Source organism: Vicugna pacos, chromosome 9, assembly GCF_048564905.1.
Source record: "Vicugna pacos chromosome 9, VicPac4, whole genome shotgun sequence".
Taxonomy (NCBI): domain Eukaryota; kingdom Metazoa; phylum Chordata; class Mammalia; order Artiodactyla; family Camelidae; genus Vicugna; species Vicugna pacos.
This window is the reverse complement of record NC_132995.1, coordinates 63,557,349-63,580,512: the sequence shown is the minus strand read 5'-3', so window position 1 is coordinate 63,580,512 and position 23,164 is coordinate 63,557,349. Positions and strand designations below refer to the sequence as shown.

General features: G+C 49.5%; 3 protein-coding genes across 8 annotated transcripts in view; 1 reads left to right on the top strand and 2 right to left on the bottom strand.

The window, feature by feature from the left end:
- CELSR2 (cadherin EGF LAG seven-pass G-type receptor 2) overlaps positions 1 to 14,180 on the top strand; it is a 41,075-nt gene extending 26,895 nt beyond the window's left edge. The window contains exons 34-37 of one of the 2 annotated variants that reach the window (XR_012075922.1): positions 1,380 to 1,460; positions 2,175 to 2,512; positions 5,572 to 5,609; positions 13,862 to 14,180. The gene's annotated coding sequence lies outside the window, so the exon portion shown is untranslated. Of the gene's footprint in view, positions 1 to 1,379; positions 1,461 to 2,174; positions 2,513 to 5,571; positions 5,610 to 6,697; positions 6,885 to 13,861 lie in introns of those variants that run through there. The other variant, XR_012075923.1, reaches the window with a different exon arrangement.
- PSRC1 (proline and serine rich coiled-coil 1) lies at positions 601 to 4,449 on the bottom strand. Of its 5 annotated transcripts, none has more exons than XM_072968065.1 (8): positions 4,175 to 4,449; positions 3,696 to 3,752; positions 3,547 to 3,604; positions 2,671 to 3,112; positions 2,171 to 2,314; positions 1,862 to 1,980; positions 1,458 to 1,551; positions 601 to 1,232 (listed from the first exon to the last, which is right to left on the bottom strand). In XM_072968065.1, the coding sequence occupies exons 2-8, from the start codon at positions 3,712 to 3,714 to the stop codon at positions 1,197 to 1,199; spliced, it is 912 nt and encodes a 303-aa protein (XP_072824166.1). In that variant the 5' UTR covers positions 3,715 to 3,752; positions 4,175 to 4,449; the 3' UTR covers positions 601 to 1,196. The 5 variants fall into 5 exon arrangements, with proteins under 5 accessions (XP_072824166.1, XP_015099624.1, XP_072824165.1 ...); XM_015244138.3 differs by having other exon boundaries at positions 1,862 to 2,110; positions 2,200 to 2,314; positions 4,175 to 4,421; XM_072968064.1 differs by lacking the exon at positions 4,175 to 4,449 and adding an exon at positions 4,145 to 4,166 and having other exon boundaries at positions 1,862 to 2,110; positions 2,200 to 2,314.
- Positions 7,842 to 21,169, bottom strand: MYBPHL (myosin binding protein H like). The gene is made up of 9 exons (XM_072968309.1): positions 21,025 to 21,169; positions 12,837 to 12,964; positions 12,075 to 12,270; positions 11,741 to 11,879; positions 11,441 to 11,601; positions 11,203 to 11,339; positions 9,993 to 10,179; positions 9,091 to 9,136; positions 7,842 to 7,921 (listed from the first exon to the last, which is right to left on the bottom strand). Exons 1-8 carry the CDS (start codon positions 21,167 to 21,169, stop codon positions 9,126 to 9,128), a joined length of 1,104 nt encoding a protein of 367 aa, XP_072824410.1. The 3' UTR covers positions 7,842 to 7,921; positions 9,091 to 9,125.
- Positions 21,170 to 23,164: the final 1,995 nt, after the last annotated feature.

Here is a 23,164-nt window from a genome sequence, read left to right as displayed (position 1 = left end):
AATGAATGAATGAAATTCTCTGCCACACATAAATCGTTAACACTAGGCACTGCAGAGGTTTGTAAGTCCTGGTGCCAGCCCTCAAGTCTAGTAGGGGAGAGAAAAAGAGAATATCAGCAATTCTAACGATGTCAGGTGTTCAGGTACCTTCTGCCTGAGGCGATCAGCAAAGCCAAACACCAGGGTACTCACCCAAGGGCCCCCTCATCCCATCCGTACAGCAGACAAGATCCTGAGGAGGTCCTAGGAGGCTCCATTCTCTTGCCAGGAAAGGACACCCACGTTTAGGAGATAAGTAATAATTTACCAAAACCTTGGTTTGATAGCCTCATATACTGTGAATCAAACTATACTTAAGTTGATCTGGACCTTCTAATAACATGAATCCTGGAAATGCCTGGAAAAAGGCAGTCTGTTCCCAACTAATGCCAACAAGGGGGCTAGTCATAGGCTAATTAGCTGGAATCTCAAGGCCCAAGGGCCTTGTCAGACCCCTGCCTGGGAAGCCCATCCTGGCTCAACTCACTGGAATTATACAGGCATTTACTCGAAATTTGTTAGAAATTAGAGCAGGACTTACTTTCACATGCACAGAGAATATAGAAATATATTCATTTTATTTTAGAAAAATGAATACCATTGAAGTAAGCTTATCATAAACTGGCCTGTTAGGAGCCACAGAATTCACAGGAAACAAGTTCTGGAGACCAGATGCCTGCCTCTGCCTCTCCAAACAGGCCGGAGTCCAGTAGAGGATGTGATTCAGGAGGACTGCTTCTCGGAGAGCAGGGAGGTTAGCTACAGAGGCCACTCATATGTAAATGTCCAGTGAACCCATGCCCTGAACTGGTGCCCGGGAAGATCAAACTCTGGGGTTGGATGCAAGAGTGGGGGTGGATGAGGACAAACCACTCGCTGGCAGTTCTCGTTTTCTGGTTGTTAACTTCACCACTGGGAGTGGTGAAGTTAAACACCTCTTTTTCTTATTTTGCTTCAACTCAGACTTTGATTTCCCTCCACCTCAACCCTAATCCACCCCATCTCCCATGGTTTGTACTCCTGGGGCACCAGTTGTGGTGGCAGCTCTTCCTCCTATCTCTGGGCCAGAATGTGCTGGAGTCAGGCCTGCCTCCAAAGACAGGGCTTAGGAGGCCGAGAAGAGGCGAGTCCAGGCAGTGACTGACTGTAGTGGTTTGCTACTGAATTCTTGCTTGCTGTCCTGCTCTCTTTACCTAAAGAGACAGAAGGAGGAACTGCTTTAAGTTGCCCTCTTTCACAAGCCCATTTGTCACCAGCTGAATTCAAGTTCTTCCAGGTAGGAAGAAATGGGACTCCTCACCCCTCCAGGCTCCCCTCCTCAGCCCTATCTTGCCACACAGGATTCGGGACTGATGTGCATAACAGCTTGGAAGCCCAGATGACAGGGGAGAGAGAGACAGCATCTCAACCTGTCTTACCTGGTAGGTCCTGGGACTGCAACTTTCCTGGGGGGCTGCAGATTGCTGCGACCAGCACCAGTGACAGGAACATTTGGTCGCTGAGAAACAGGAACTGGATGGGAGTTTAAAAAAAGACATGGTTATCAGAAGGTTCAAGAGACTTTCTCAAAACAAAAACAAAAACAAAACACCGATGAAGGCAGAGTGAGTTTGGGATTAGTGCCTTTCTTCCCACCCAAGCTAAAAAACATAAGGTATTTGAAAACTGAGGCTCAAACTCTTTGCCAAGGCCCATATTCTCGCCTTAACTCAGTCTCCCCGTCTTCAAACAGAGCTGTAACGAAGGTGGAGAAGGTCACTGTTACCAGCTCTGGGAGGGTGTGGTATTCTTCCTCCTGACTTCTTGTATTCATTTTCCTCACCTCTGTGCCCTGCGGCACTTGGTCTTGGAAGTCCTTTCCGAGTTGACAGGGAATCTGCAGGAAGGGCACTTTTGCTGGATGGTACACTCCGGCCAGTGAGTGGCATCCTGCTGGCAGGCCTGGGGATGGCTGATGGGCCAGGTGGTCGACTGGGAGGTTTAGCAGTTGCTCCTTGTGGCCGAGATGGGCGCTGAGTGTTGCTGGCAGGAGGTTGCAGGGCCAGGACTGGTCTGACAGGGGTAGGTGGGTCTGGTGGAGAGGAGCAGAGGAATTTTAGGGAAGCTCCACATCCTCCCTCCTCCCATTCACCCAGAGCTTGGCTGCCCAGGCCTTCGCACTTGCTGCTGCTCTCCCACTGGGCCCAGCTTTCCCCCGGACTGGAGGCGTTGATCGGGCAAGAGGAGAAGATGCTGGGCTTTTGGATGCAGGGAACAGATTGCAAGTGGGCGACTCCTGAAACACAAAGAGAAAAAAGGACTAGGATGGAAAAAGAATCTGTTCTGCTGGCTGATTAAGGGATAGAGGTGGAGAGTTGCCTGGATCCCAGTAAGGAAGAGCAGAAGTTAGCTGCCAACATCATCACCACCACCACCAATGCCATTTATTGAGAGCTTATTATAGACATTACAGCGCTTATACACAGATGCTGAGGTAAGTACTTTGCTTATGGTATCTTGTTTAATTCCAACAATTCTATGAGGTAGGATTGGACTATCCCTATTTTATCAACAAGGAAACCACGATATGCCTATACTGAGTCATGCACTGTATCTGGGGACACACATCCAACCCCAAACCTCTAAACTCACCCTTTTTGCGCTGGAGGGCCTCTTTCCAGGTGTTGCCCGAAGAGCCCTGACTGACCCCTTCCTATCGCTGCTCCGGAGTCGGGGTGTCAGGCTGCTTGGGGAGGGGGTGCTCCGGGCCAAGGAGCTCACAGTGGGCAGCAGGTCTCGGACAGGACTGTCCTTGAGCACAAAGGTCTCTCGCCGAGGGCTGGGCTTCACCCTTCGAAGCCCCGGGCCCTCGCCCGCGTTCTCCCGCTCCTGCAGGGCACACTTCTCCAGCTGAGCTGCCAGCCGGTTGGCCTCGTCAAGGATTTCTTCCAGCTTCTCTGGGCTGAGGGGGCCTAAGCTGAGTCTCGGACCCTGGGGGGCGGGGGCCACTGCATTTGGGTTACTTCGATGGGAGAGGCCTCGTCGGAGGGGTTTCTCTGGAGTCACCAGCACTGCTGTATCTTCTTCCTCTCGACTGAGACAGAAAACAAACCAGGCACCATGCCCACATGGAAAGGAACAGGAGACTGTGCAAGGGAGACTGGGCAAAACCCAGACAACAGAGCCAGGGACACACCCCCAAACCCTGATGCCCATGCTGGCTGTGAGATCTAAGTGATGAAACACCTGGTTCTACGAGGCCTTCAGCACTTACTGACATTGGAAATTATGTCAGGATGAAGATGCAGCAAATCCACTTATCCTTCTTCTTAACACCCTGAAATCTCATTCCTGCTTATCCCTCCTCCCCTCTCCCAGTAGTGTAATAGGGGCCCAAGTCAAACAGCCACCCAGAAGCCCCAGCACACCCAACCTTGCTAAATTACCAATTCAGGCCTGAGGCCAATAATTCAGCTGTAAGGGGTTAGAGACAAGCATCATTGGAGAAAGTAGGATAGAGTCTACTACCTGTCAGATGGTGACAGCCCTCCAAAGTCCAAGGTCTCATCCACTATAAACTTTACACCTGTAAGGAAGGAAAGAAGAAACGCCAGCCTTGGGTCCCTAACACCGCTCTCCATCACAGGGCCTCATTGTTTCCTCCAGGGTTTCCTTACCTTCTTCTAAATCCTCCATGTTCCAGCCACAGGAGCAAGAGTCTGCTTAGGCCTGAGCTGGAGAGAAAACATACCTTTCCTCAGGTCTCCATCCTGCCCAAGACCTCCCAGCTAGACTCAGGGTGCAAGCCAGGGCTTGGGGGTCGTGCTGGAGGTAAAGCAAGCGTCCCAGGAGTAGCACCTGCCCGTGTAAATACTCCTGTCACCTCCGAGGCAGGTGCGCGTAGGCGCGGGCAGGTGCAGGCAGGTGCGGGCAGGTTCGGACAACTACCCTGCACTCCTTTCTCCCTCCGCACATTCGCCCCCGCCTCCCTGCGACCGGACCTCTCCACGCTGGGGTGGTCCACACGCCCTATCTTCCCCCCGGCCACCATCCTCCGGGTTCTTCCTCTCCCCAAGCCACCTTTCTACTCCCCGCGGCACTACAGCCACATCACACCCCAGCCCACCTTCAGTTTGCACTTTCCTAGCCGACTCACCTCTCGCGGAAGATGCTTTCCTCCTACAATCTAGTCCCGGGAATCAGCTTCGAGGGGGCGGGGCGCCTTTCGAATATCCCAAGCCCCGCCCATCTTACCATACACGCTCAATGATTGGTGGGGGTCAGCATTCCCCGCCCTCGTGGGGCGGAGCGGCGTGGGGGGCAGCTGGCCGGAAGTCTGAAGGTGGGCGCCATCCGGAGGGCTGCAGGGGGAGGCCGCGAGCGCGCGCGCGTGCCCGGGAGACCTTGAGGGGCGGGGCCTCGCGGCGGCGCGCGAGATAATGGGCCAATGAGTGAGGGCTTCGCGCCCTGCCACCCCCTCTGCTGCGCCCCCTCCTTTGACGCCTCTCACGGCCGTCCGCCCTAAAACGAACGCTCTGTCTGAGAAAAGACGTTTCCTTGGGCTCACTCCTTTTGGAAGCAGATCTGCCGGATTCCTCAGTTCTGATTTTTCCAAAATTTCGGAAGCAATTGAACATTCATATTTTAAGTATATTGAGGTTCTCTAAGAAGTGCATCTTCCATCGGCTTTTTAGGCAAGAACATTTGGAACTTGAGGCACCCGAGGTGTGAAGAAAACAACGGGCTTTTCAGACAGGGAAATTTGGGTTCAAATTCAACCGTGGCTCCTCTGTTGACAAACATATTGTATATATTTGACCTCTCTGGGCTTATCTTTGACCCCTCGCTTATCTCAGTGGATCATGACAGTCACAGTATGTGTTAGGAGCATAATTATGAACATCAGGTTTTATACTGTGTGCCTTAAGGGCTTTTGAGGGTAGTGTTTGGGACTTGCTTCCTCTAAACTAAAAGCTGTGTTTATAAAAAGCTTAAACCTATTTATTAGGGATTTTCTTTGTTGTTTCCAGGGGTTGCCTGTGAATAGACTGGGCCACCAGTTAACAGAACTTAGAAATGTTCTAGAGATTTTAAGTTAAAAGGCCCTAAAAGAATGGTTGACGAGCTTTCCCATAAACAAAGAGCCTGAGCTTTTAGTCTCCTGACTTTATGACCATTATTTTGACTTTTTATAAGCTTTTTGTTTACTTCCTAGTTTTTAGTTGTGAAGTTGCCGGGTAGTGTAGTTCGGAGGAGTGAGATGTTAATTGTAATAAATACCACAAGAAGCAAAGGAACCTTGGGATTTAGTGGTGTGATAAGATGGGGAGGCCCAGAACATGCAGGCTTGTGTGAGAAAGAGCTGAGAGAAGAGGGTTGCCTCTCTTTCTGTAGGTTCCCTGTGAAGGTGGAATTTTAGTTCCCTGCAGAGTTCAGATTCTTTGGAGGTGAGAAAACCAGAGCTAGTAGCTTCCCTCTCTCCAGGCAGGTAGTGGCAAATTGGCGATCAGAGAGAAAGAAGCTGTTCGTTAACCACATTCTTCCTTCCCCTAGGAGCAGCCTGAGAAGGGAGAGTCTTCATCCACCTTCAGGTAAGCGAAGGAGGCAGTTTTAGCAAATTGGAAGATCGTTTCTCCTAAAGAAACTCATCTCCAATTTTCTATTGCCAAGTTATGATTTTGAAAGCTGTTGCAGTACAAAGAAAAAGGCATCTACTTTCTCCTCCAGCAGAATGACAACAAAGCCAGAGTATATAGATTTCAGGCACAAGAATTCTTCACTCAGCGTAAGGCCACTAACCTGGGAAATATCTGTTTCCCCCAGTTCAACTCCAAAATAATATGTATGAATAGGTGTTTAAGATTTTGCATAAATAGTGAAGAAATGAATTAATGAAGAAATTACACCCCTCCACCCTGGCCCCACCCTCCCGCACAGGGTAAGCCTTAGTTCAGAAGGTACTTTGAATGTAGTATTGCCTGCATAAATGAAAAAATTAAGGATTCCAGTGCAGTTCTCCTTGAATGCAGAAGGATTACCTGTGACTGGAGGTCTTGTTCAATGTGAAGATTTTACTCATTCACCATGAAGGCTGAGAATATAAGAACTTTAAGAGATGGCCCTTGAGCACTTCAACAAACAGCTGAGGCATGGGACTGTGGCTTGAGACCAGAGTCTGACTGATCCTTGGGACAGCATAGCTGGGAGTATTTCACTCCTTCCTGACCTATGCCCTGTTTCAGCTGGAGGGAGGCCTCTTAGTCATTGTGTACATGACTGGCTGGCTCTGGACTCTGCCCCCAGCCCCCAACCTCCCTCTCAACATTTTCAGCAGGGATTCCACAAGTGCATTAGACCCTACAAATGATTTGTGTGACTATTTTCTCAATTTTTCCAAGGATGCTATGCAACTAGTAACATTCTAGGTGCACAGGAAGAAGTTGATTTATGACATACAATGAATGCTGGGTACATTGGGATTCTCATAATTCTCATAGAACTCTGGTTGAGAAAGGCTGGAATACATAGATGCTTGGCGTCAACTGAAAATAGACCTTTGGTCTGAAAAGAAAAGCTCTTCACACTCAGCCAAACATATCCCCTTCCTCCTCAAAACCTCTCCTAATATTTACTACCACCTAGAAATCTTTTCTTTCTTAAACCCATAATTCCAATTCAGACCCATGCAGTGGAGTCACTGGGTAGAAGAGATGGGAGGAAGTAAGGAAGGCTTGACGTCAAACAGACCTGGTTCAAATCCTAGAACTTCAGCTCTCCAGATACATGACTTGGAACAGTTTATAAGCTTGAAGTTACTCATTTGTAAAACGAAGATTAAAAGCCTGATGTTCAGTGATGCCTAGAAAGCTGTTTCAGTTACGCAATATTTAGTGGCTTGAAGCAACAGCAAATATTCATCTCATGATCTTACCATTTGGGCAGGGCTGTGCAAGAATAACCTGTCTCTACACGAGGAGTAGATTGAGCCTCACTAGGGCTGAGGGGTCCAAGGTGGCCACACATGTCTAGGGCTGTGGTGCTGGCTGTCAGCTGGGATGCTTAGTTGTCCTCCAGGCAGCCTCCCATAATTCAGTAATCTATCCTGAGATTCTGTACAGGGGAGCTGACTTCCAAAAGCAAAAGTAGAAACTACAAGACGTCTTAAGATTTAGCCCCAGAACTGCCATAGCATAACCTCCACTATATTCTTGTGGTCAAAGCAGGTCACATGGTCAGCCCAGATTCAAGGGGAGGAGAAACAGGCTCCAATTCTTGTTGGGAAGAAGAATACCATGCCCATATTGGGATGGGAGGAATTGTCACTATCTTTTGCAAACTCCATCACAGGATACCTTCAATATCTTGTTTGTTAGAAGAATGAAAAGTGTAAGCAAGAGCACCTCCCCTTTATTCTTTCCTCAGGGTTTAATGAGACTCTGCTCCAGTTTCTTCAGTATCTCCCAGCCCTCACATCTTAGTGCTCTGCCTTTAATTAGTTATATGTACATTTATGTCCTGCTGTCTGTGTCTGTGTGATAGATGTGCATTCTGTTTTCCAACTTAAACTGGAAAGCACAGAGAGGAAGAGAACAAGTCATCTTCAGCACTGCTTTGAGCACCTGGTACTGTATAGAGTTGTCATAGACTGTCCAGAGAAAAGGACAGTGTTAGAAACCTCTGTGAAAGAGAAGGTGGATATGGGAAGAGAAAGGAGAGTCTGGGGGTATGCAGATTCCATACGATCTGGCTAAAGGATTCCAGCTTTCTCAATGGTTTTCCATATGGAAAGGCTCAAACAGATGGACACTTATGCACTGAGGAGTCGCACCTTTATTTAGATTAGTGCAAACCAGACACTGTGCTGGAGCTCCTTAAGAACACAATCTCACCACAGTCAGGCTTCCTGGAGGCACAGAAAAGAGAGGGGATGTTGTGACCGTAACAGCAAACAGCCAGAGCACATCCAGGATGCAGAGGCAACCCCCTTTCACAGTCCCTCGGTCCTGTGCTCTGAATTTACCCGGCTTAGTGGCTGGCACTGGCTGGGAGAGACATAAGAGGGCAACTAACACTAACAAGGCTAACACCAAAACAACATGACATTAACATTAACCTTAACCTTAACGCAGAGAGGGAATGGAGAGATGGCGAGAGAACTGGCTTTGCAAGCCAACTGGCAGGGAGAGCTCTCCTGAGAAGCCTGTACTTTTAATGCATCCCTTAGGGTTTTCATTTGCTCTGTATCAGTGAGAGGCTTAAGTAAATGTTTTCTGGGATGGAATTCATTCTTGGTTTTTATCAACCGGAAGCTGCAAGTCAGAGGAGACGTTGGGAACCAGTTCTCTCCAATTCTCTCATGAGCCTCCTTTTCATATCACTCACCAGTTTGTACACAACATTTCTACTGTGAATGATTTAGAATCTGAAGGAGTTATCAAATGCTAAATGATGATCTGAAAGGCCCTTTGCCAATAATGTGCTACTTCAGACCACATACCCACATGTTCGATTATTATTGACATATAATGATAGTGGTGGTTTTCTTCTCTTGGAAAGGAAAGGAATCCAGAAACTTCAAAGTAAAAGCAAGCAAACTAATCTGTTTTTCACCATGCTTAAGATACTGAAGTAGAAACACTTAATTGACAGGAGCATCTTCCTCCCTCCTTTTCCATGCTGTCACCATGCAGTAGGGGTGACTGTCAGCCATCCTCCACTCCTGATTGTTTCCTTGACACCTTTTCTTATAGCACCTACCCACCTGCCTCCCACAAACCCCCTTACAGTTAGGTAGATACTGCCACTTTTCAGAGGGCCATTAGATTTAATTCCTACCATCAATTTGAGGAGTACAGATAGACAGAGGATGTGACAAAATTAGACCTCGTTTTTAGTAAATTCCCTCCACAGGGATGCTAGTATTAGCTTACCAACAAAAGTGATTGAAAGAAAAGCGGTCACCAGTGAGTGTATGATTGAAAGGCTCAGGAATAGATTATCTGTCCCAGATTCAACAACACTAGCCCTAAACATGAAATACTCCATTCATACCCCTTGTCCCTCTTTCCTTACCTTCCTCAGAATTGCCCATGTCCTCTTATGGTGCCTCAGTTAGGAGCTGCAAGAATTTAGACATTTTTCACTGTTAAAATCTCTGGGAAACCTTCTTTTGGAGCATTGGGAAGGGATATACTTCCAGGTTTTTCGGGAGTCCATGGTGCTAATTAGTCTATGCATAGAGAAGAATAGGACTTGTAATGGCCAATCATTCCTGATTCATACTACACATACTTAGAGAATGCCCACTGTGTGTCCGAAATTGGGCTCGACACTGGGGGACAAAGGCGAAAAAGATGGTCCCTGCCCTTGAAATCCTCACAGTTTATGGGAAAACAGATCAGTAAATAGATACCTATAAAATAATATGCTAAATGCAATGATGGAGATCTAAGCAAGGTGACAAGAATGGATAAATGAATGAATACTTTAAAAGAGGTAGAGAGGATGTGCAATAGTCCCTCTTAACAAATCAGAGACAGGAAGTCCTCTAGTTTGCTTTAAAGCCCAACAAAGAGCTATAGCCCTCCTGGACTGAGTCAGAAGATTGTATAGATTAAAGAAAAACGATCCAGGTGAGGTCCAGGAGACTTGGCCTATTTTCATCGTAGTACCAGCTCCTCAATTAACCAACACTGGAAATCTCCAGTAAACTGATTGATTACCTCTCTGTGCTTCAGGTTTCTCCTTTGAAGAACAGAAAGCAATTCTTCCTATATTAAGAATGATGATGGTGAAAAATGAGATAGTGGATAAAGACAGCTCCTCAAATATATCCTGATGATGACAGTGATGAGAAGGCCTGAAGGGGGAAGCGAGCCGAGCCCTCCTCCCTATAGGCTTGTGTCTCTGCTCTCCACTTTTCCACCTATGGAGGGAGGAGGTGATGCACCCTAAAGTGTGAATTCTGCCCTTACCTTTCACATCTACCCGACAGTCCACGGACGCCTCCCCCAGGGGATTAACCGCCTTGCACGTGCAGATGCCCCCGTCAAAGGGAACAGGCTTGCGGATTTCTAGGGAGCAGATTCCCAGGTGGGTGAGGGCTCTGTGCTTGGGGTTGCCTTGAATATCCATCTTGTTCTTCAGCCAGATGATCTTCGGCTGGAAGATAAGGTGAGGGGGCAGCAAGGGGTGGTAAGAACCAATTGTTCTCTCTGTGCTCAGTCTCTGGGACTCTTTGCCTTCAAGGCTTGGGGACACACTGGCCAGGGGAACAGTAGGAGCAGGGTGATTTAAGAACAGATGGTACAGGGATCTGGGAGAGGTAACAGCCTTCTGGAAAGCTCCCTATCCCTGACGTTTGCGAAGGGGTTTTCCTGCCGGTATCTTAGCAGCCTCCCAAGCTCCTTCTCTTGGTTGAAAAGAGACCTTGCCTTGTTCATCAGGTATTCCTGACTAGAAAAAGGGTGTTTCTTCTGTTCCATCCTGCTCAAGCAGACCCTTCATGGACCAGAAGCGCTGGGTGTCAGAACCTCCTCTTTTTCATATATACATTGTTGAATCACTGATAGTCTATCCCCACCCTTGGCTCAGGAGTCACTCCTGTCCCCTCTGGTTAGAAAGTAGATTATAGAGTGGGCTTATTAATACCCTTTCTGAGATGTTAGCTCCCTGTGGTCTGGCCCAAGACTAATACACAACAGGTACTTGGTGAAGGTATTCATGGTGTTTTATGCCATGTGTGGAGGACAGAGCCTAGATTGTAAACATAATAAAACAATAGATTGTAAGTCGGGTTGTGGCCAAAGGCTAAACTCCAGGCAGCTAGCATGTGCACAGTCACCCTGATCAGATGAGCATTGGGGGTGAGCAAGGAGAAACCAACAGGACTCCATCACCCCTGCCAGAGAAACAATTTTGAAGCTCATGCCCAATTGCCAGCAGGTCAGAAAGTGACATCTCCATATACAAGGCACAAACACTTCAAGGAAAACTGGAAATATTCTCCACATCAGCCTGTCTTGGACTCCAGTGCCCTGAGTGTTCTGATGAAACTTGATGTGGAAGAGGCAGATGATGGGGACAGGAACAAATGTTTTGGTTAGAATCTCCTTGGACACAGCGAAGGTTAGAGCAGGAGCAGAAAGCAGCACAGCACAGCCACCCACAGACCTCCCTGCTCACCTTGGGCGAGGCGCGGACGCAGCAGAAGAGCTGGGTGTCGTAGCCAATGACTGTAGTGCAGTCCGCCAGAGGCTGGGTGAACTTCTGGGCTTCAGAGAAATCTCGCTGAGCAAAACCCTTGGTCTTGTGAACGGTAGCTGAGGGGGCCAAATAGGGCCTTGCCGTAGTGCCTGAGCGCCCCATCCCTCTTCACCTCTGCACCCTTAACTCTTCCCGGCTCCAAGTCACAGTGTCTTACCTGCTTTCTGGATGTGGGCCAGGTCGGCAGCGATAGGGGCTGTCTCACTGAGCCCACACGGGTTCTCAGCAAAGACTCGAAAAGCATAGGAGTTGCCGACGATGAGGTTGGAGACTGTGCAGCTGGTGCGGTGACAGCGCTCCTGCACCGTGAACCACAGCTGTGGGGTCCCGAGAAGATGCCTTGAATGACACCCTAGTTTTGTGAATTCACTCCAGCTCAGCCCACCCAGTGCAGATCCCAGAACCCCATTCCAGAACGTGCTGTCCGTCTTCCCCTTCCTCCCAGCTGGGCCTCATCCCAGACTTAGTGTCAGCCTTCTGCACCGTGTATCCTAGGAGTGCCGCGTTGCCCGTGTCTCGGGGTGGTGTCCACTCCAGGGCAGCGCTGGAGCCCCAGACATCCACCAGCTTGATACTCTGAGGAGGGCCCGGCCTCTCTGAAAGGGCCAAGAATGCCAGCAGACTTGAGGACATCACTCCAGGAGGGTCCCTCCTCTTCTGCTCAGCCACCCCACCCTTCACCCACCACTGCATCCCACAGCCCCACTTTCCCAGCTCTATGTGCTGGCTCCTCCTCAGGCTGGAGAGGGAGCCCCTGAGAACCAACCCATCTCCCATTCCCCTGACTGTACCGATCACCGGGATGTCAATGGTGGCAGTGGCCTCCAGCCTGCCCAGCTGCACACTGAGCTGGTAGCGACCCGAGTCGGCACGCTGGGCCTCTCGGATGAAGAGGATGGAGTCATGGTCCCCATTCCGCACACTCACACGACTGGTGTCCAAGGCGCAGCCATCATGTGTCCAGATGGCTCGAGGTTTGGGTCTACCCTGAGAAATGGAAAGAAGGCTGTGAATGGCCCCCAGAGGCCTCTTGCCCCTCTTGGTTGCGGGAGGGGTCAGATCCATCAGGTCCACATGGTGACTTGATACACAGCTGCAAATTCCTTGAGTGAGAGGTTGGTGGACTGTCCCAGGGGACTCCCATCTCTCAGCAACAGCCTCAGGACCATGGGAAAGGGGGACGGCTTTGAGTCTCCCACTGAGAGTCTGGGTCATGGACACCCAGGGAAGCTGGGACTAACAATAGCTGCCCAAGCTCCCGAGAGCCCTCAAAACTGAGAGCTCCCAGACCTCTGCTGACCGAAGGGCGTGGGTTAGCCTCAAGTCATCACATGGGGCATGACCTGACCCATGACCAGACCTGACCCAACCCAAACCCCCCTCGGGAGAGCTGATGGAAGGGCCATTTGGCCTCAAACTTCTGGTGACATGCCCCTTCCATTCAAAGCTAGGGTGACTGTCCTACTGCTAGCAGGACTCTTGGTTTCTATTTCCAAATCAAAACCCTGGCCTGGTCCCACCCGTGGACTCAGCATGGAGTGTGGCATCATCACCTGGAATGGGATTAGTAGGTTCACAGTGTCTCCAACCTTCCGGATGTAGGTCTGCCTCAGGGCCTGGGGGAGCCAGATCTTGGGGTGCTCTGAGTGATGGAAAGAGAGAGCAGGGGATGGTGAGCCTCCTGTAGGGGGAAGAGTAGCACTCAGAGGAAGTGGGTGCTGCATCCAGCCATGCTCCCTGGGCAGGTGACCCAGGCAACAGCAAACTAAGCCCTTTCTCAGGGGATGGGAAGATCGCTCCCACTGTCTAGCTGGGATTTAGGGATGAGCAACTGGCTGAAGGCTCCTCTAGAGAGCGTTAAAGTGGTGGCAGAAAGAACACTGAAGTGCAAGCCTGACGCCTGCTTCTCCTACTTTGTAACTCTCATCCATTGACTTTTCACTGACTGAGATTTCTTTTCTCTGTTTGTGCACAGGCTAGTCCAGTCTGTGTGGTTTGTCTTTCCACCCCTTTTCTACATTTGTCCTCAACGACACTCCTTTAATCAAGGCCACTTTCAATGTTAATCCTGACCTCCAAGTGTCAGCCCTGCTCCCCAGTTTGGTGCCAGACCCCGAGGAGAAAGCTTTACATTCTGCAGGTAGAGGCAACACCCTGGACCCACAAGAACAGAACTGGTGTCACTGCAGAGGGAGCTGGTGTCTGGGTCCCTTCCTCTGTGGAGCCGCCCTGTTCAGGGGCCTGCACAGTGTCTTCCAGTTTGTGGAGGATCACTTTGTACGATTAGAATCTGGGGAAGATTAGGTCCTCTTCTCACTTCCCCTTGATCTTCCAGGCGTGTTCCAGTGAGAGGAGAGATTAGATTATGTTTTATTGGCTCCCAGGATGAAGATAGGAGATGCTCAGGGAAGTGCTGAGTGTAACGTTTGGAAAATGACCAGATGTAATTTCCTCTTGGGATACCTCGGTCAGTCTTGGCTGAGGAGATGCAAACATCCCACCTGGGGTCCCTTGGAGGCCTGGCTGAGACCTACTCCACTTTCTGGCCCTCTGGGGGTCCTGTCTCCTCCTTTCTCAGGCAAAGACAGTCCCCTGCTGCTGCTGTCTTACGTGGAGTGTGACAGAACTTCGATCCCACCGACTCCCTGGCCCCTCTCCACAATTCATTCCCAGCAGTTGGAAGAACTCCACCCTAGTCCACAACCGTGACAAACAGCACAACGGCTTGATAGCAGATTCCAGACTTTTTGATATTTATTTCCCTGTAAGTACATTCCTGAACATTCACCCCAATATACGTATGCTTACTTACAAATTAAACTGTTTAAAATGTATATTACATAATGCAGAATTTTAAAAGATGAAATTTAAAATAGAATAAATGAAGATTCTAAGAAGTTCTTCCTACACCTCAATTTGTAAACCATTATTTAGATCACACCTGTAGTTTGCCTCCATTACCATCTTCACATCAGCTGGCCTTTGTAAAATGAATATAAGCACAAATATTCAGCGCATGCTATCCATTGTATTTACCTAGTTTCCTTTTTCCCTTGTGACTTATGTTTTAACCTGGGTTGTGCTGTCTTAGACTGTGCCTCACCCCTGCCCCGACCAAGACAGGCACTGAGTGACCCGGGGCCCCGCTGTGCCCTGAGCGCCGTCCTGCCTGAGTGGCTCAGCAAAGACTCAGCACGGAGCCCAGGCGGCTGAACAACCCTGTCTGGCGTCCCTCTGTCCGACTTTGACGGTTTGGGAGGAGGCGGGGCATGAAGAACAGAAGAAGTGTTGTGTGATGTGTTCCTCTCCTGTGGCCATCTTGGCAAGTGACCAAGGTGTTGAGAACAGGCGGATGTGACTTAAGGGTTTTCTGAAAAAAGAGGGTGGCAATTGAAAAGGAGGGTTGAAACCTCAGCTTGGGCTTGGTTCCCCCGCTGCTGGGTGGGGAAATGACCCTTCACGCTTGCTGGAGAGAGGCCTGGAGAGAAGCCAGCCCTGCTGTCCCCTGCTCTGCCTCCAGAACATCTGAGTTATGAAGGACCTTGCTGAGCACCCAGAACAAGAAGACTGAAAGGAAAGGGCTGGGAGAGAGAAACAGATTTGTTGCAGATCTCCTGGCCGGTTGTGAAGCTGTGCTGGCACCAGGATTCCTGCCTCCCCATCTTGAAAGTATGTCTAAAGGACCATTCTCTGAGCTTGACAGTGTATCTGTCCACTTACCTGCCCTCCAGTGTCCATCTGGGAACTGGGCACTGGAGTCTGGGCTCTGGCAGTGATCTTACCCCTGGAGGGAAGAGGCAAAGAAGGGAAGGCAGGGGGACACACTCAAGGATTGAAAAGGTTGAGGTGAGGAAAGGAAGCCAGGCTGTCCCGCCTGGAGGATGTGCCAAATGAGTGCTGCTCTGGTTAGACCTCAGGTAGGAAGTGGGCTTCTACAGGTAGGTGCATGCTGATGTGTGTTCCCACTTAATGCTTCTCAGAAAAGGACCTTGGAAAAGGTTAGCATTGTTTCACCTGAACTAAGGAGAAAAATCGAAGAAATAAGTTTATTTGGAACATAAGCTAACATGGGGGAATTAGGCTGGTCCTGAGATCCAGAGGGGATCCCAGCAGGGACAGAGAGACAGAGGAGAAAGCTGACAGCTAGGATGGTGGTCTCTTCCTCCCTGGAGGGCTCCTGGGCCAGTTCTTTGCGTATAAGTGGGGTTCCTGGACAAGAAGATGAATCAATAGGGGACAAACTTAATTACTAGAATGCGCCAACTCTGAGGATCAGTAGGAGAGGATTCTGCTCTCAGCAGTCTCCCAGCCCCCAGTGGGATGAGCTTGAGGTCAAAGCCGCTGACAAAGTGCAGGAGGTGGCAGAAGAGTGTGTGACAGCTCCAGGTGCCTGGGTGGCAGCAAGCTCTTGCTCAGCTCAAGCCAGGCCTTTGGTCTGCCCAGCAAACAAGAGCCATCTGACCCTTTGCTAAGAATGATAATTGGAGGGCTCATGTAGGGCATCTCTTTCCACACATCCGCAGTCAAGTGAGGCGTTAATTGTACTGACCTTGGAGAAGCATGGCTTTCCCTGGCGCCCAAGGTCTTTCTCCTCCTCAGACGCCAGGAGGGATGTGAACCAGACTGGAGCCCTAAAGCAGAACCTCGGTTTTCTAAGACCAAGTCTGTGACAGCTGCCACTTGGTCTTCTCCTTCACAGAGTCTTAGGGAAAAGGCATTCGGAAAGTCTTTTGAGAGCCATTGGCTTCTGAGCTGTGCTGCTCTCAGCACTGAATTTCTTTCAGACAGAGACCCTGTCTAATTCTTTCTTAAAAATTAGTGGAGAAGGAGACTACTTAAAGCTCAGAGACCTCAGCTCCTCTTGATTAGAAAATCCCTCCAATTCTACCCTGATTTCATTCTGCTGAACTTTATACCCATTTCCTTATTCTCCGCTCATGGGAAATAATTGTTCATATCCCCTCATAACTTGGTTTCACATGGCTGAAGACTTTCCTCCAGAGATTCCCCAAGAACTGTGTAGTTCAGATTGATGTTATTAATTATGGCCGGGAGAGTGAACAAGACAGACACCTTCAAAGAGTCTGTGTGTGTGCGTGCATGTATGTGAGAGTGTGTAAAAATGCAAGTACGTGTGTGTGCACGCACACACGTGCACAGGCCTGTGTGGGTGAGTGGTTACCAAAAGAGGGCAAAGGCAAAGTGAGCTATAGCTTTCAAAACAAAAAACAAAAAACAAAAAACCAAGGAATTTCCAGGGATCCAAAAAGTACCAGCATTTCTTCACTTAGAAACATTAGTAGACATGTAGGGTGTGGCCTTGACCTTATCAGAAACCTGTCTGGAGGAGTGTGATGGACAGAAGTGTGGTGACTTCAAAAGCACCTTTTGAAAGACAAGAGTGTCACCTCCTTGAAGACCATGAAACTAAGGTCAAAAAACAAAAAAATAAAAGGACAGAACTAAGCAACAGGTCTCTGAGGAGAAGACCCCAGCTCCCCTCCCCTTGTGGCAGTCTCCCCCTCATGCTGCTGACTTTGGCCCTAGCTCTGTGTCACTCACCCAGCACTGCTCCAGTCATGATTCCTGGTGATCTCAACACCCATCCTTCCTGTACCTGCAGGGCCTCTCACATCCTTGCCCGCCAGTCCTCTAGTGACTTTTGTCCTCCCCTGCCTCAGCCCCTGGTTCCTCTGGTCATTCTCTACACCAATAACTGCAGCCCCTCTAGAATCTGAATTTCAAGCATCCCACTCTCTCAGCACCACCTCCATGACAGAGATGTCTAACTGCCTACAGAAATGTCTACCCATAGCCTCTTCTGTAGTATAGTCCTCTCTGAGAAGGGGCTGTCCCCCTTGCTCTGTGACGATGAGACTAGTTCTTGCCAGTGAGACTTCTGAGCCACGGGTTTTAATAAGTAAGTTCTCAGTTTCCCCTCTGCTAGCTGTATGCAGATGGTCATGGGGCCCGAAGGCATGGCGGAGCCATGAGATGGAGGAGACCCGGAGCCCTCGGTTAGTGCAGAGAACTAGCCACTGAGTAGGAACACTTGCTTTCGGTTGTTTTGCTAGTAGGAAATAAACATTTGTTGTATTTGAGCCTTAGACTCTGAGGCCTGTTTGTTTCACCAGCTAGCTTGCCCTGACAGACAGTCTCTATCCCTCCAGCTTGCCCCTTCTAGTGCTCCTCCAGCAGTGACCCTTCAGCGCACTGAGACCTCTGATCCATTATCCTCCCACTTGTTCACTCTCTATCACCCTCTCTCATCTTAACACTTTTTTTCCCACCCAACTTAGATTCCATGGTCGTCATTATACTCACTCCCTTGCATACCCACTCAAATCCTTTAATCCTTTTCTATTTCATTGCATCCTCCTAGCAATACCCAACCCCAGCTAAATACTTTCCACCCACTCAGAGCCTGCATCCTCACAGCCAAACATAACTGGGGAAAAACACAAAACTATGCTGACTTTAAATTGATGGCCGCTACTTCCAAATTGACCTTGGCCATTCTAGTTCATTCAATTTCCTGTTTTCCTGGGGGACTGTTGCACACCCTCCTCTTCTAAAACTTCCATACTTTCTCCTGCATCCTTATTCTGAGTTGACAGTCTTGCTAGTGTCTAAGGCCTGCCTATAGCCTATTGTTAACTAAGCAGTCAGAAAAGTCTTAAAACCTATACCTAATCATGTCAGTTCTCACCTAAGACTCTGTACTGGCTACCCATTGGTCTCAGAGTTGAACCAGTGTTCACAATGGCTCTGCTACCTCTTTGACACCAAACCTGCTATTCTCTCCCTCATTCTGCTACAGTCACAGTGGCCCCAATCCATAAGGCACACTCCTGCCTCAGGGCCTTTGCACTTACTGTTGTCAGTACATGGAAAACCTTCCCCCCAAATACCTGCACGCATTGCTCTCTCATCTCCTCTAAGTTGCTGCTCAAATCACCTTATTAAACGAGACCTTCACTGAATATCCTGTTTAAATCAACAAACATGCTTGCCACCCCTAACACTTTCTTTCTCTGCTTTACTTTTCAGCATTAGCACTATCTGGTATTTTATATATTTTATTTGCTTATTTATTTATTATCTTTTTACACTAGAATGTAATCTCCAAGAGGGAAGTTGTTTGTGCCTATTTTGTTCATTTTTGTATCAGTGCTTGGCACATAATAGACACAAAATAACTATTTGTAGAAGGAAGAAGGAAGATAGGAAGGGAAGGAGGGTGGGAGGAAGGTTATTTTCAGGCATGGGACTCAGCATTGCAAGCTTAGGAGACAGAATAGTCCAGACTGAAAGAGGACACATGGTCAGGCGGAGCAATTGTGCTGAATCAGCAGAGATGGGCTCTCCCTCTGGGTCTCAGGGTCTCGTCTTCTCCATGTCAGGGGGCAGCCTGTCCCCCAGCCTCTCACTATTGCAGAAGCTCTCCTCTGGCCCCTGCCCAGCATTGCCTCTGGGACACTGTTTCTCTGAGTAGTGCTGAGGGTGACAGAGGATGGTTTCCCAGTGCTGGCCACCTACTTCTGCTTATTTAGCCGTGGAGCGGGCTTTCTTGACTAACAGCTCAGATAGTGTTGGCCAGTTGCAGTTTGTTTTGACACTGCAAATTAATTTCTGCTTCTGATGCTTGCTCTATTTCACATCTGCTTACCTGCTCACTGCAAGGGCTCTCTAGGTCCCATAGAGCTCCCTCTAAGGAAGAGGAGGAGTTACAAGGAAGGAAAAGTTCTTGGTGCTCGCTTGGGGGCGCTGGCTTGGGGGCCTGTGCCATGGCACCCTGAAGACCTCTGAATGGGCTTCAGTGATTCTGTGAACTCCCTGAATTTTGCTGAGTATTTTCCTTGGGGCAAGAGTCCACAGATTTCATCAGATTTTCCTAGGGGTCTGAATCTATTAAAAGGTTAAGAACCCTGATTTAGTTCAACCCCTCAATTTACAGATGAAAAAATGGAAGTCCAGAGGGGTGAATTGCCTTGCCTATAGTCACAGGATAGAGCTAGGGCTCGAATCCATGTCTTCTTTTTCCAACTGGATAACAGGTGCGAATACACTATGCAGAGTGTCACAAGGGGTCCTCACTGCCAGCGACCTCTGGGATGCTGCTGGGTTGAGCCTCTAAATGCTGGTGCCCCTGAGCCCGCAGTGCAGAGCCACCATGCATGAGAACAGGGCTCTTCAGGCTGCCCTTGTGGGCCCCGCCAGGCGCTGTCAGGGGCCGACTGTCCACAGCACTCACCCTGTGACCAGAGGGAGGAGTGTGGGAGAGGCGAGTGCCCTCCCCCAGGGTTTCGTGGAGACGAGCAGTCAGGGGGTCATCCCGGTTCTCATTCTCTCTCTGCCTGTGACTTATGTTTTATTCCCTGGACCGTCAGGGAAAGAAACTGCTTTTCTGCCTCAAGATCATCCCAGCCTGATATGTTCCCAATAACTTCTGCTCCCTTTACTTACTGTTCAGTGGGGCAAACTCAGCCAGCTCTCTGCGCTTGACATTCAGACAGCTTCTGAAAACTTAACATCTTCCATTAGGATGATAAGAAGCAACAAGCACACCCTGCAGAACTCTATTTGCAGGTAGAACTCAGTCTTCACCCCTGACTGGGAAATATTTTATTATCTATTCACATCTTGGTTTGGCCTCTTCCAAGGCACTTTGGATTATCTCAACAATCCTTTCAAGTACCCTACCAGGTAGATATTGTTAGTCACCATTTTACAGACAGGAAATTGAAACTGGGCTTGGCCAAGGTCACGGAGCTGCTGGAGCAGCACTGGGAATTGAATCTAGATCTTGTCTTCTCCTTCTGTCTCTCCTGACCCTGGGATTCCATGGTGCCTTGTTTGTGGTCTTTGCAACTTCTGCATTGAAGAGGTCAAGGGACCAGAAGTCAAGGGGACTTTGTGCAGGGAACTGTTTTAAATGTTTCATGCAGCCCCAATTACCAGTTGGGAGAAGGGAAAAGCTGGGCTCCTGCCTTCCACCTCCGTTGGCTGGGCCAGGTGCAGTGGGAGACACCCCAGCTGAATGTCCCAGAGCTCTTAGCTATGGAGGCCCCAGCCAGGGGCAGTTTTTGGGGTGGGTGGCAAGGCTGCTGGCAGGGAAACCTGGGGCTGGAAGGGGCACCCACCACCTCCAAGCTTGAAAATGTCTCTTTACTCAGAGGCTCACAGGGACCACAGAGGAGAAGCCAAATGCTTCTCCCCAAGGGGCTCTGCTTCCATGGAGCTCAGACTTGGAGAGGCTGACATTTCCTGGGGTGGGGGTTTTGGGGTTGGTCCCGGACCCATGGCACTGCTGAGGGTGACACAGAGTGTCACATACTGTTCACCACTTAGCCTCTCAGTGGCTAGAAGCTTTTCATTTCCTTCTTCTCATCCCTCATTCCCTTTCTGACTGGCCTTAGTATATCAGGTCCTCCTAGTCCCTGTGACAAGACATTTTTAAAAGGTAATAATATAAACCTATCACTATAAGTCACTGTAAAGTGCCACAACTCCATTCACTGACTTCTCAGGTAAAAAGCAAAAACCCAGCAAAGACACTTGAACAGCAAGCAAGAATCCACCGAAGAAGGGGGTGGGGGCTCCAAAGGATGCTCCTCTACCCCGAGTACCAATCCCATGAAGCTGTTTAGTTCTGCAGAACCACAGAGGTGCAGTCAGGCGGTAGAATATCCTCCCAACTCCCACAGGTCGACCTCCCCTCTCCCCACCCCCATGGGTCACCTTCTATGGGGGGCAGGAGCTGGGGAGTGGCGCTGCCGGCCCCCCGCTGAGGTGAGGCCTGGGGTCGGTCAGCATCGGCTGGGCTGGCTTCCTTCACCTTCAGGGTCGATCCCAGGGCCACCTCCGGAGCTGTGGCTGCCTCCATGCTGGGCCACCCCGAGGCTGGGCTCCAGAGGAAGATTTTCACTGTTGGTGGTGAGGGAGGGGGTGAGCACCTGCTCTCCGGTCTGGCCTCCCTAGGGTCCCAGCCACAGGGTTATGTAACTGGGCTGGCCTTTTCCCACCGAGCTACTCCCAGCAGGGCTGAAGCAGGGGCTAGGGGAAGAGGCGGGATCAGACTGCGGCCCAGAATAGCCACAGCAGGAGGGCAGGGTGGCCCTGTTATCTTGGGAATGAGAGGACACCTCTCACACAGCCCCAGGGAGAGAGGGGAGCACTTGGGCTTCAAACAGCCCCTCCCCGCCCAGACCATCCCTCTAGCTTCTGTTGGGAGGATTGGGTGACATCTCGGCTCCTGACCTCGAGCTCATCCAAGGGTGTCCAGGTCCAAAGGAAGGGGCCCCAGGATTAGTTGATTCACCGGCACACCTTTAACCGGTCTCTCCCTCTCCGCTCCCACCCTCACTGAGTTGTAAAGCCTTGTCATCTGGACCCTGTGGGGGCGGCCCCATCCTCTCCACTCCCTCAGTAGCAGTGGAGGGAGCTGGACCCCTGGTTCACTTTTGACTCCATCACCAACTGGCTGTGTGACTTCTAACACATCACAGGCTCTCTCAGGTCTGTTTCCTCATCTGTAAAATGGAGATGACAACAGCCATAGGGTTGTTGTGAGGATTCAAAGAGGTAATCTGTGCAAAGTGCTTAGCAGAGTGTAGATAGATGTAAGTTATTTTTAGGTCGGGCTAGCGCTTGCCCCTTTCAGAGCTCTCTTGCCTATGAGAGAAGTACAGATGAAGTGAAAGGCAGCAGTGGTGGAGGGAGGAGAGCCAGGGGCATAAGGTCAGAGGGCTTGAGTGTGACTCTGGGCTCTACTACTCACACATTTGCTAGGTGACTGTGGGGAAATCAGAGTAATCTGAACCTCAGGTCCCTGGTCTATGAAACAAGGGATGATGATGCTACCTACGACTGTGCTGAGGATAAAACATCAGAAGTATATGAAAGTGGCCAGAGCACAGTAGGTGTTAGTTACACACTAAAGATCCTGTATGAGGCTCACCAAACCGCCATCATTCTGTGTGTTCTGTACACTCTATCCAAATGATCTGGTTTCCCATCATACTGTCACTTTCTCATCTCCAGAAGCTGGCATCCCCTCTGTGAATACACACACACACACACACACACACACACGAGACTTTTTAAGAGATGTTTTACGTTCACAGCAAAGCTGAGTGGAAAGTAGAGTTCCCGCATACCCCCTTCCATCCCCACCACGCCTTTATTTTTTTATGGAAACAAATGAGTGGGGTTTAATGAATGAGCTCCTTGCTCATTTTTCCTCTTTAGCCCTCGATCTGGGGACAGTCAATAGGATCCCGGGAGCCTGTGTGGGACAGAGACCCAGAACTCATTTTTGCAACCTGTACAGGGGCTGAGGACCACGATAAGCAGTAGACACACCTCAGGCCCAGGAAGCTGTTCAGGAGCTAGGATGGGTTGGTAAGAGGCTGCACTGTGTCATGTCAGCACTTGTGTAAAGGCCTCTCTGACCTATTTCTCTTGTCTGACCCAGCCAAGGCCCTTAGGAGTCCAAACAGTCCCCACGCCAGGGAACTCTGAAGGCCCCCTCTTATACCCCATTTAACCTATGCTTTGATGAGACTGGCCTAGGCTCTCGATCTTAGCTCTTCGTTGCAGTGAAGGTATGAAAGAATCAAATAAAAAATTGCAGATTCCTAAGGTCTTGTCCATCGGAAAGGCTAATTTAATAGGTCTGGTGGGATCTGCATTTTAAAAGGCAACCTACTGATTCTGTTGCAGAAAGTCTTAGAACACTATGCTAGATAGAATTCCTGAAAACCACCTTAGATTATCTCCTGGGGGCCTTCAAGACCAGACCGCAGGCTCCTCAAGAATGAGGTCTTTGCCTTGTCATCTTCAGGCCATGACAGCAGCATTCATGGAAATACCTTCCAGG

Bases quoted from the DNA above. Each gene is read 5' to 3' on its own strand.
- MYBPHL (XM_072968309.1), bottom strand. From the start codon at position 21,169: ATGGAGGCAGCCACAGCTCCGGAGGTGGCCCTGGGATCGACCCTGAAG. The intron at 12,965-21,024 runs GTGACCCATGGG...TTCCCCCTACAG, and splicing joins GCTCCTGCCCCCCATAGAAG to GAGGCTCACCATCCCCTGCT. The intron at 10,180-11,202 runs GTGAGCAGGGAG...CTTATCTTCCAG, and splicing joins GCGTCCGCGCCTCGCCCAAG to CCGAAGATCATCTGGCTGAA.
- PSRC1 (XM_015244155.3), bottom strand. The intron at 2,315-2,670 runs GTGAGTTTAGAG...TTTGTGTTTCAG, and splicing joins GGCCCTCCAGCGCAAAAAGG to GAGTCGCCCACTTGCAATCT. The intron at 1,552-1,861 runs GTGAGGAAAATG...ACTCCCATCCAG, and splicing joins AAGTGCCGCAGGGCACAGAG to TTCCTGTTTCTCAGCGACCA.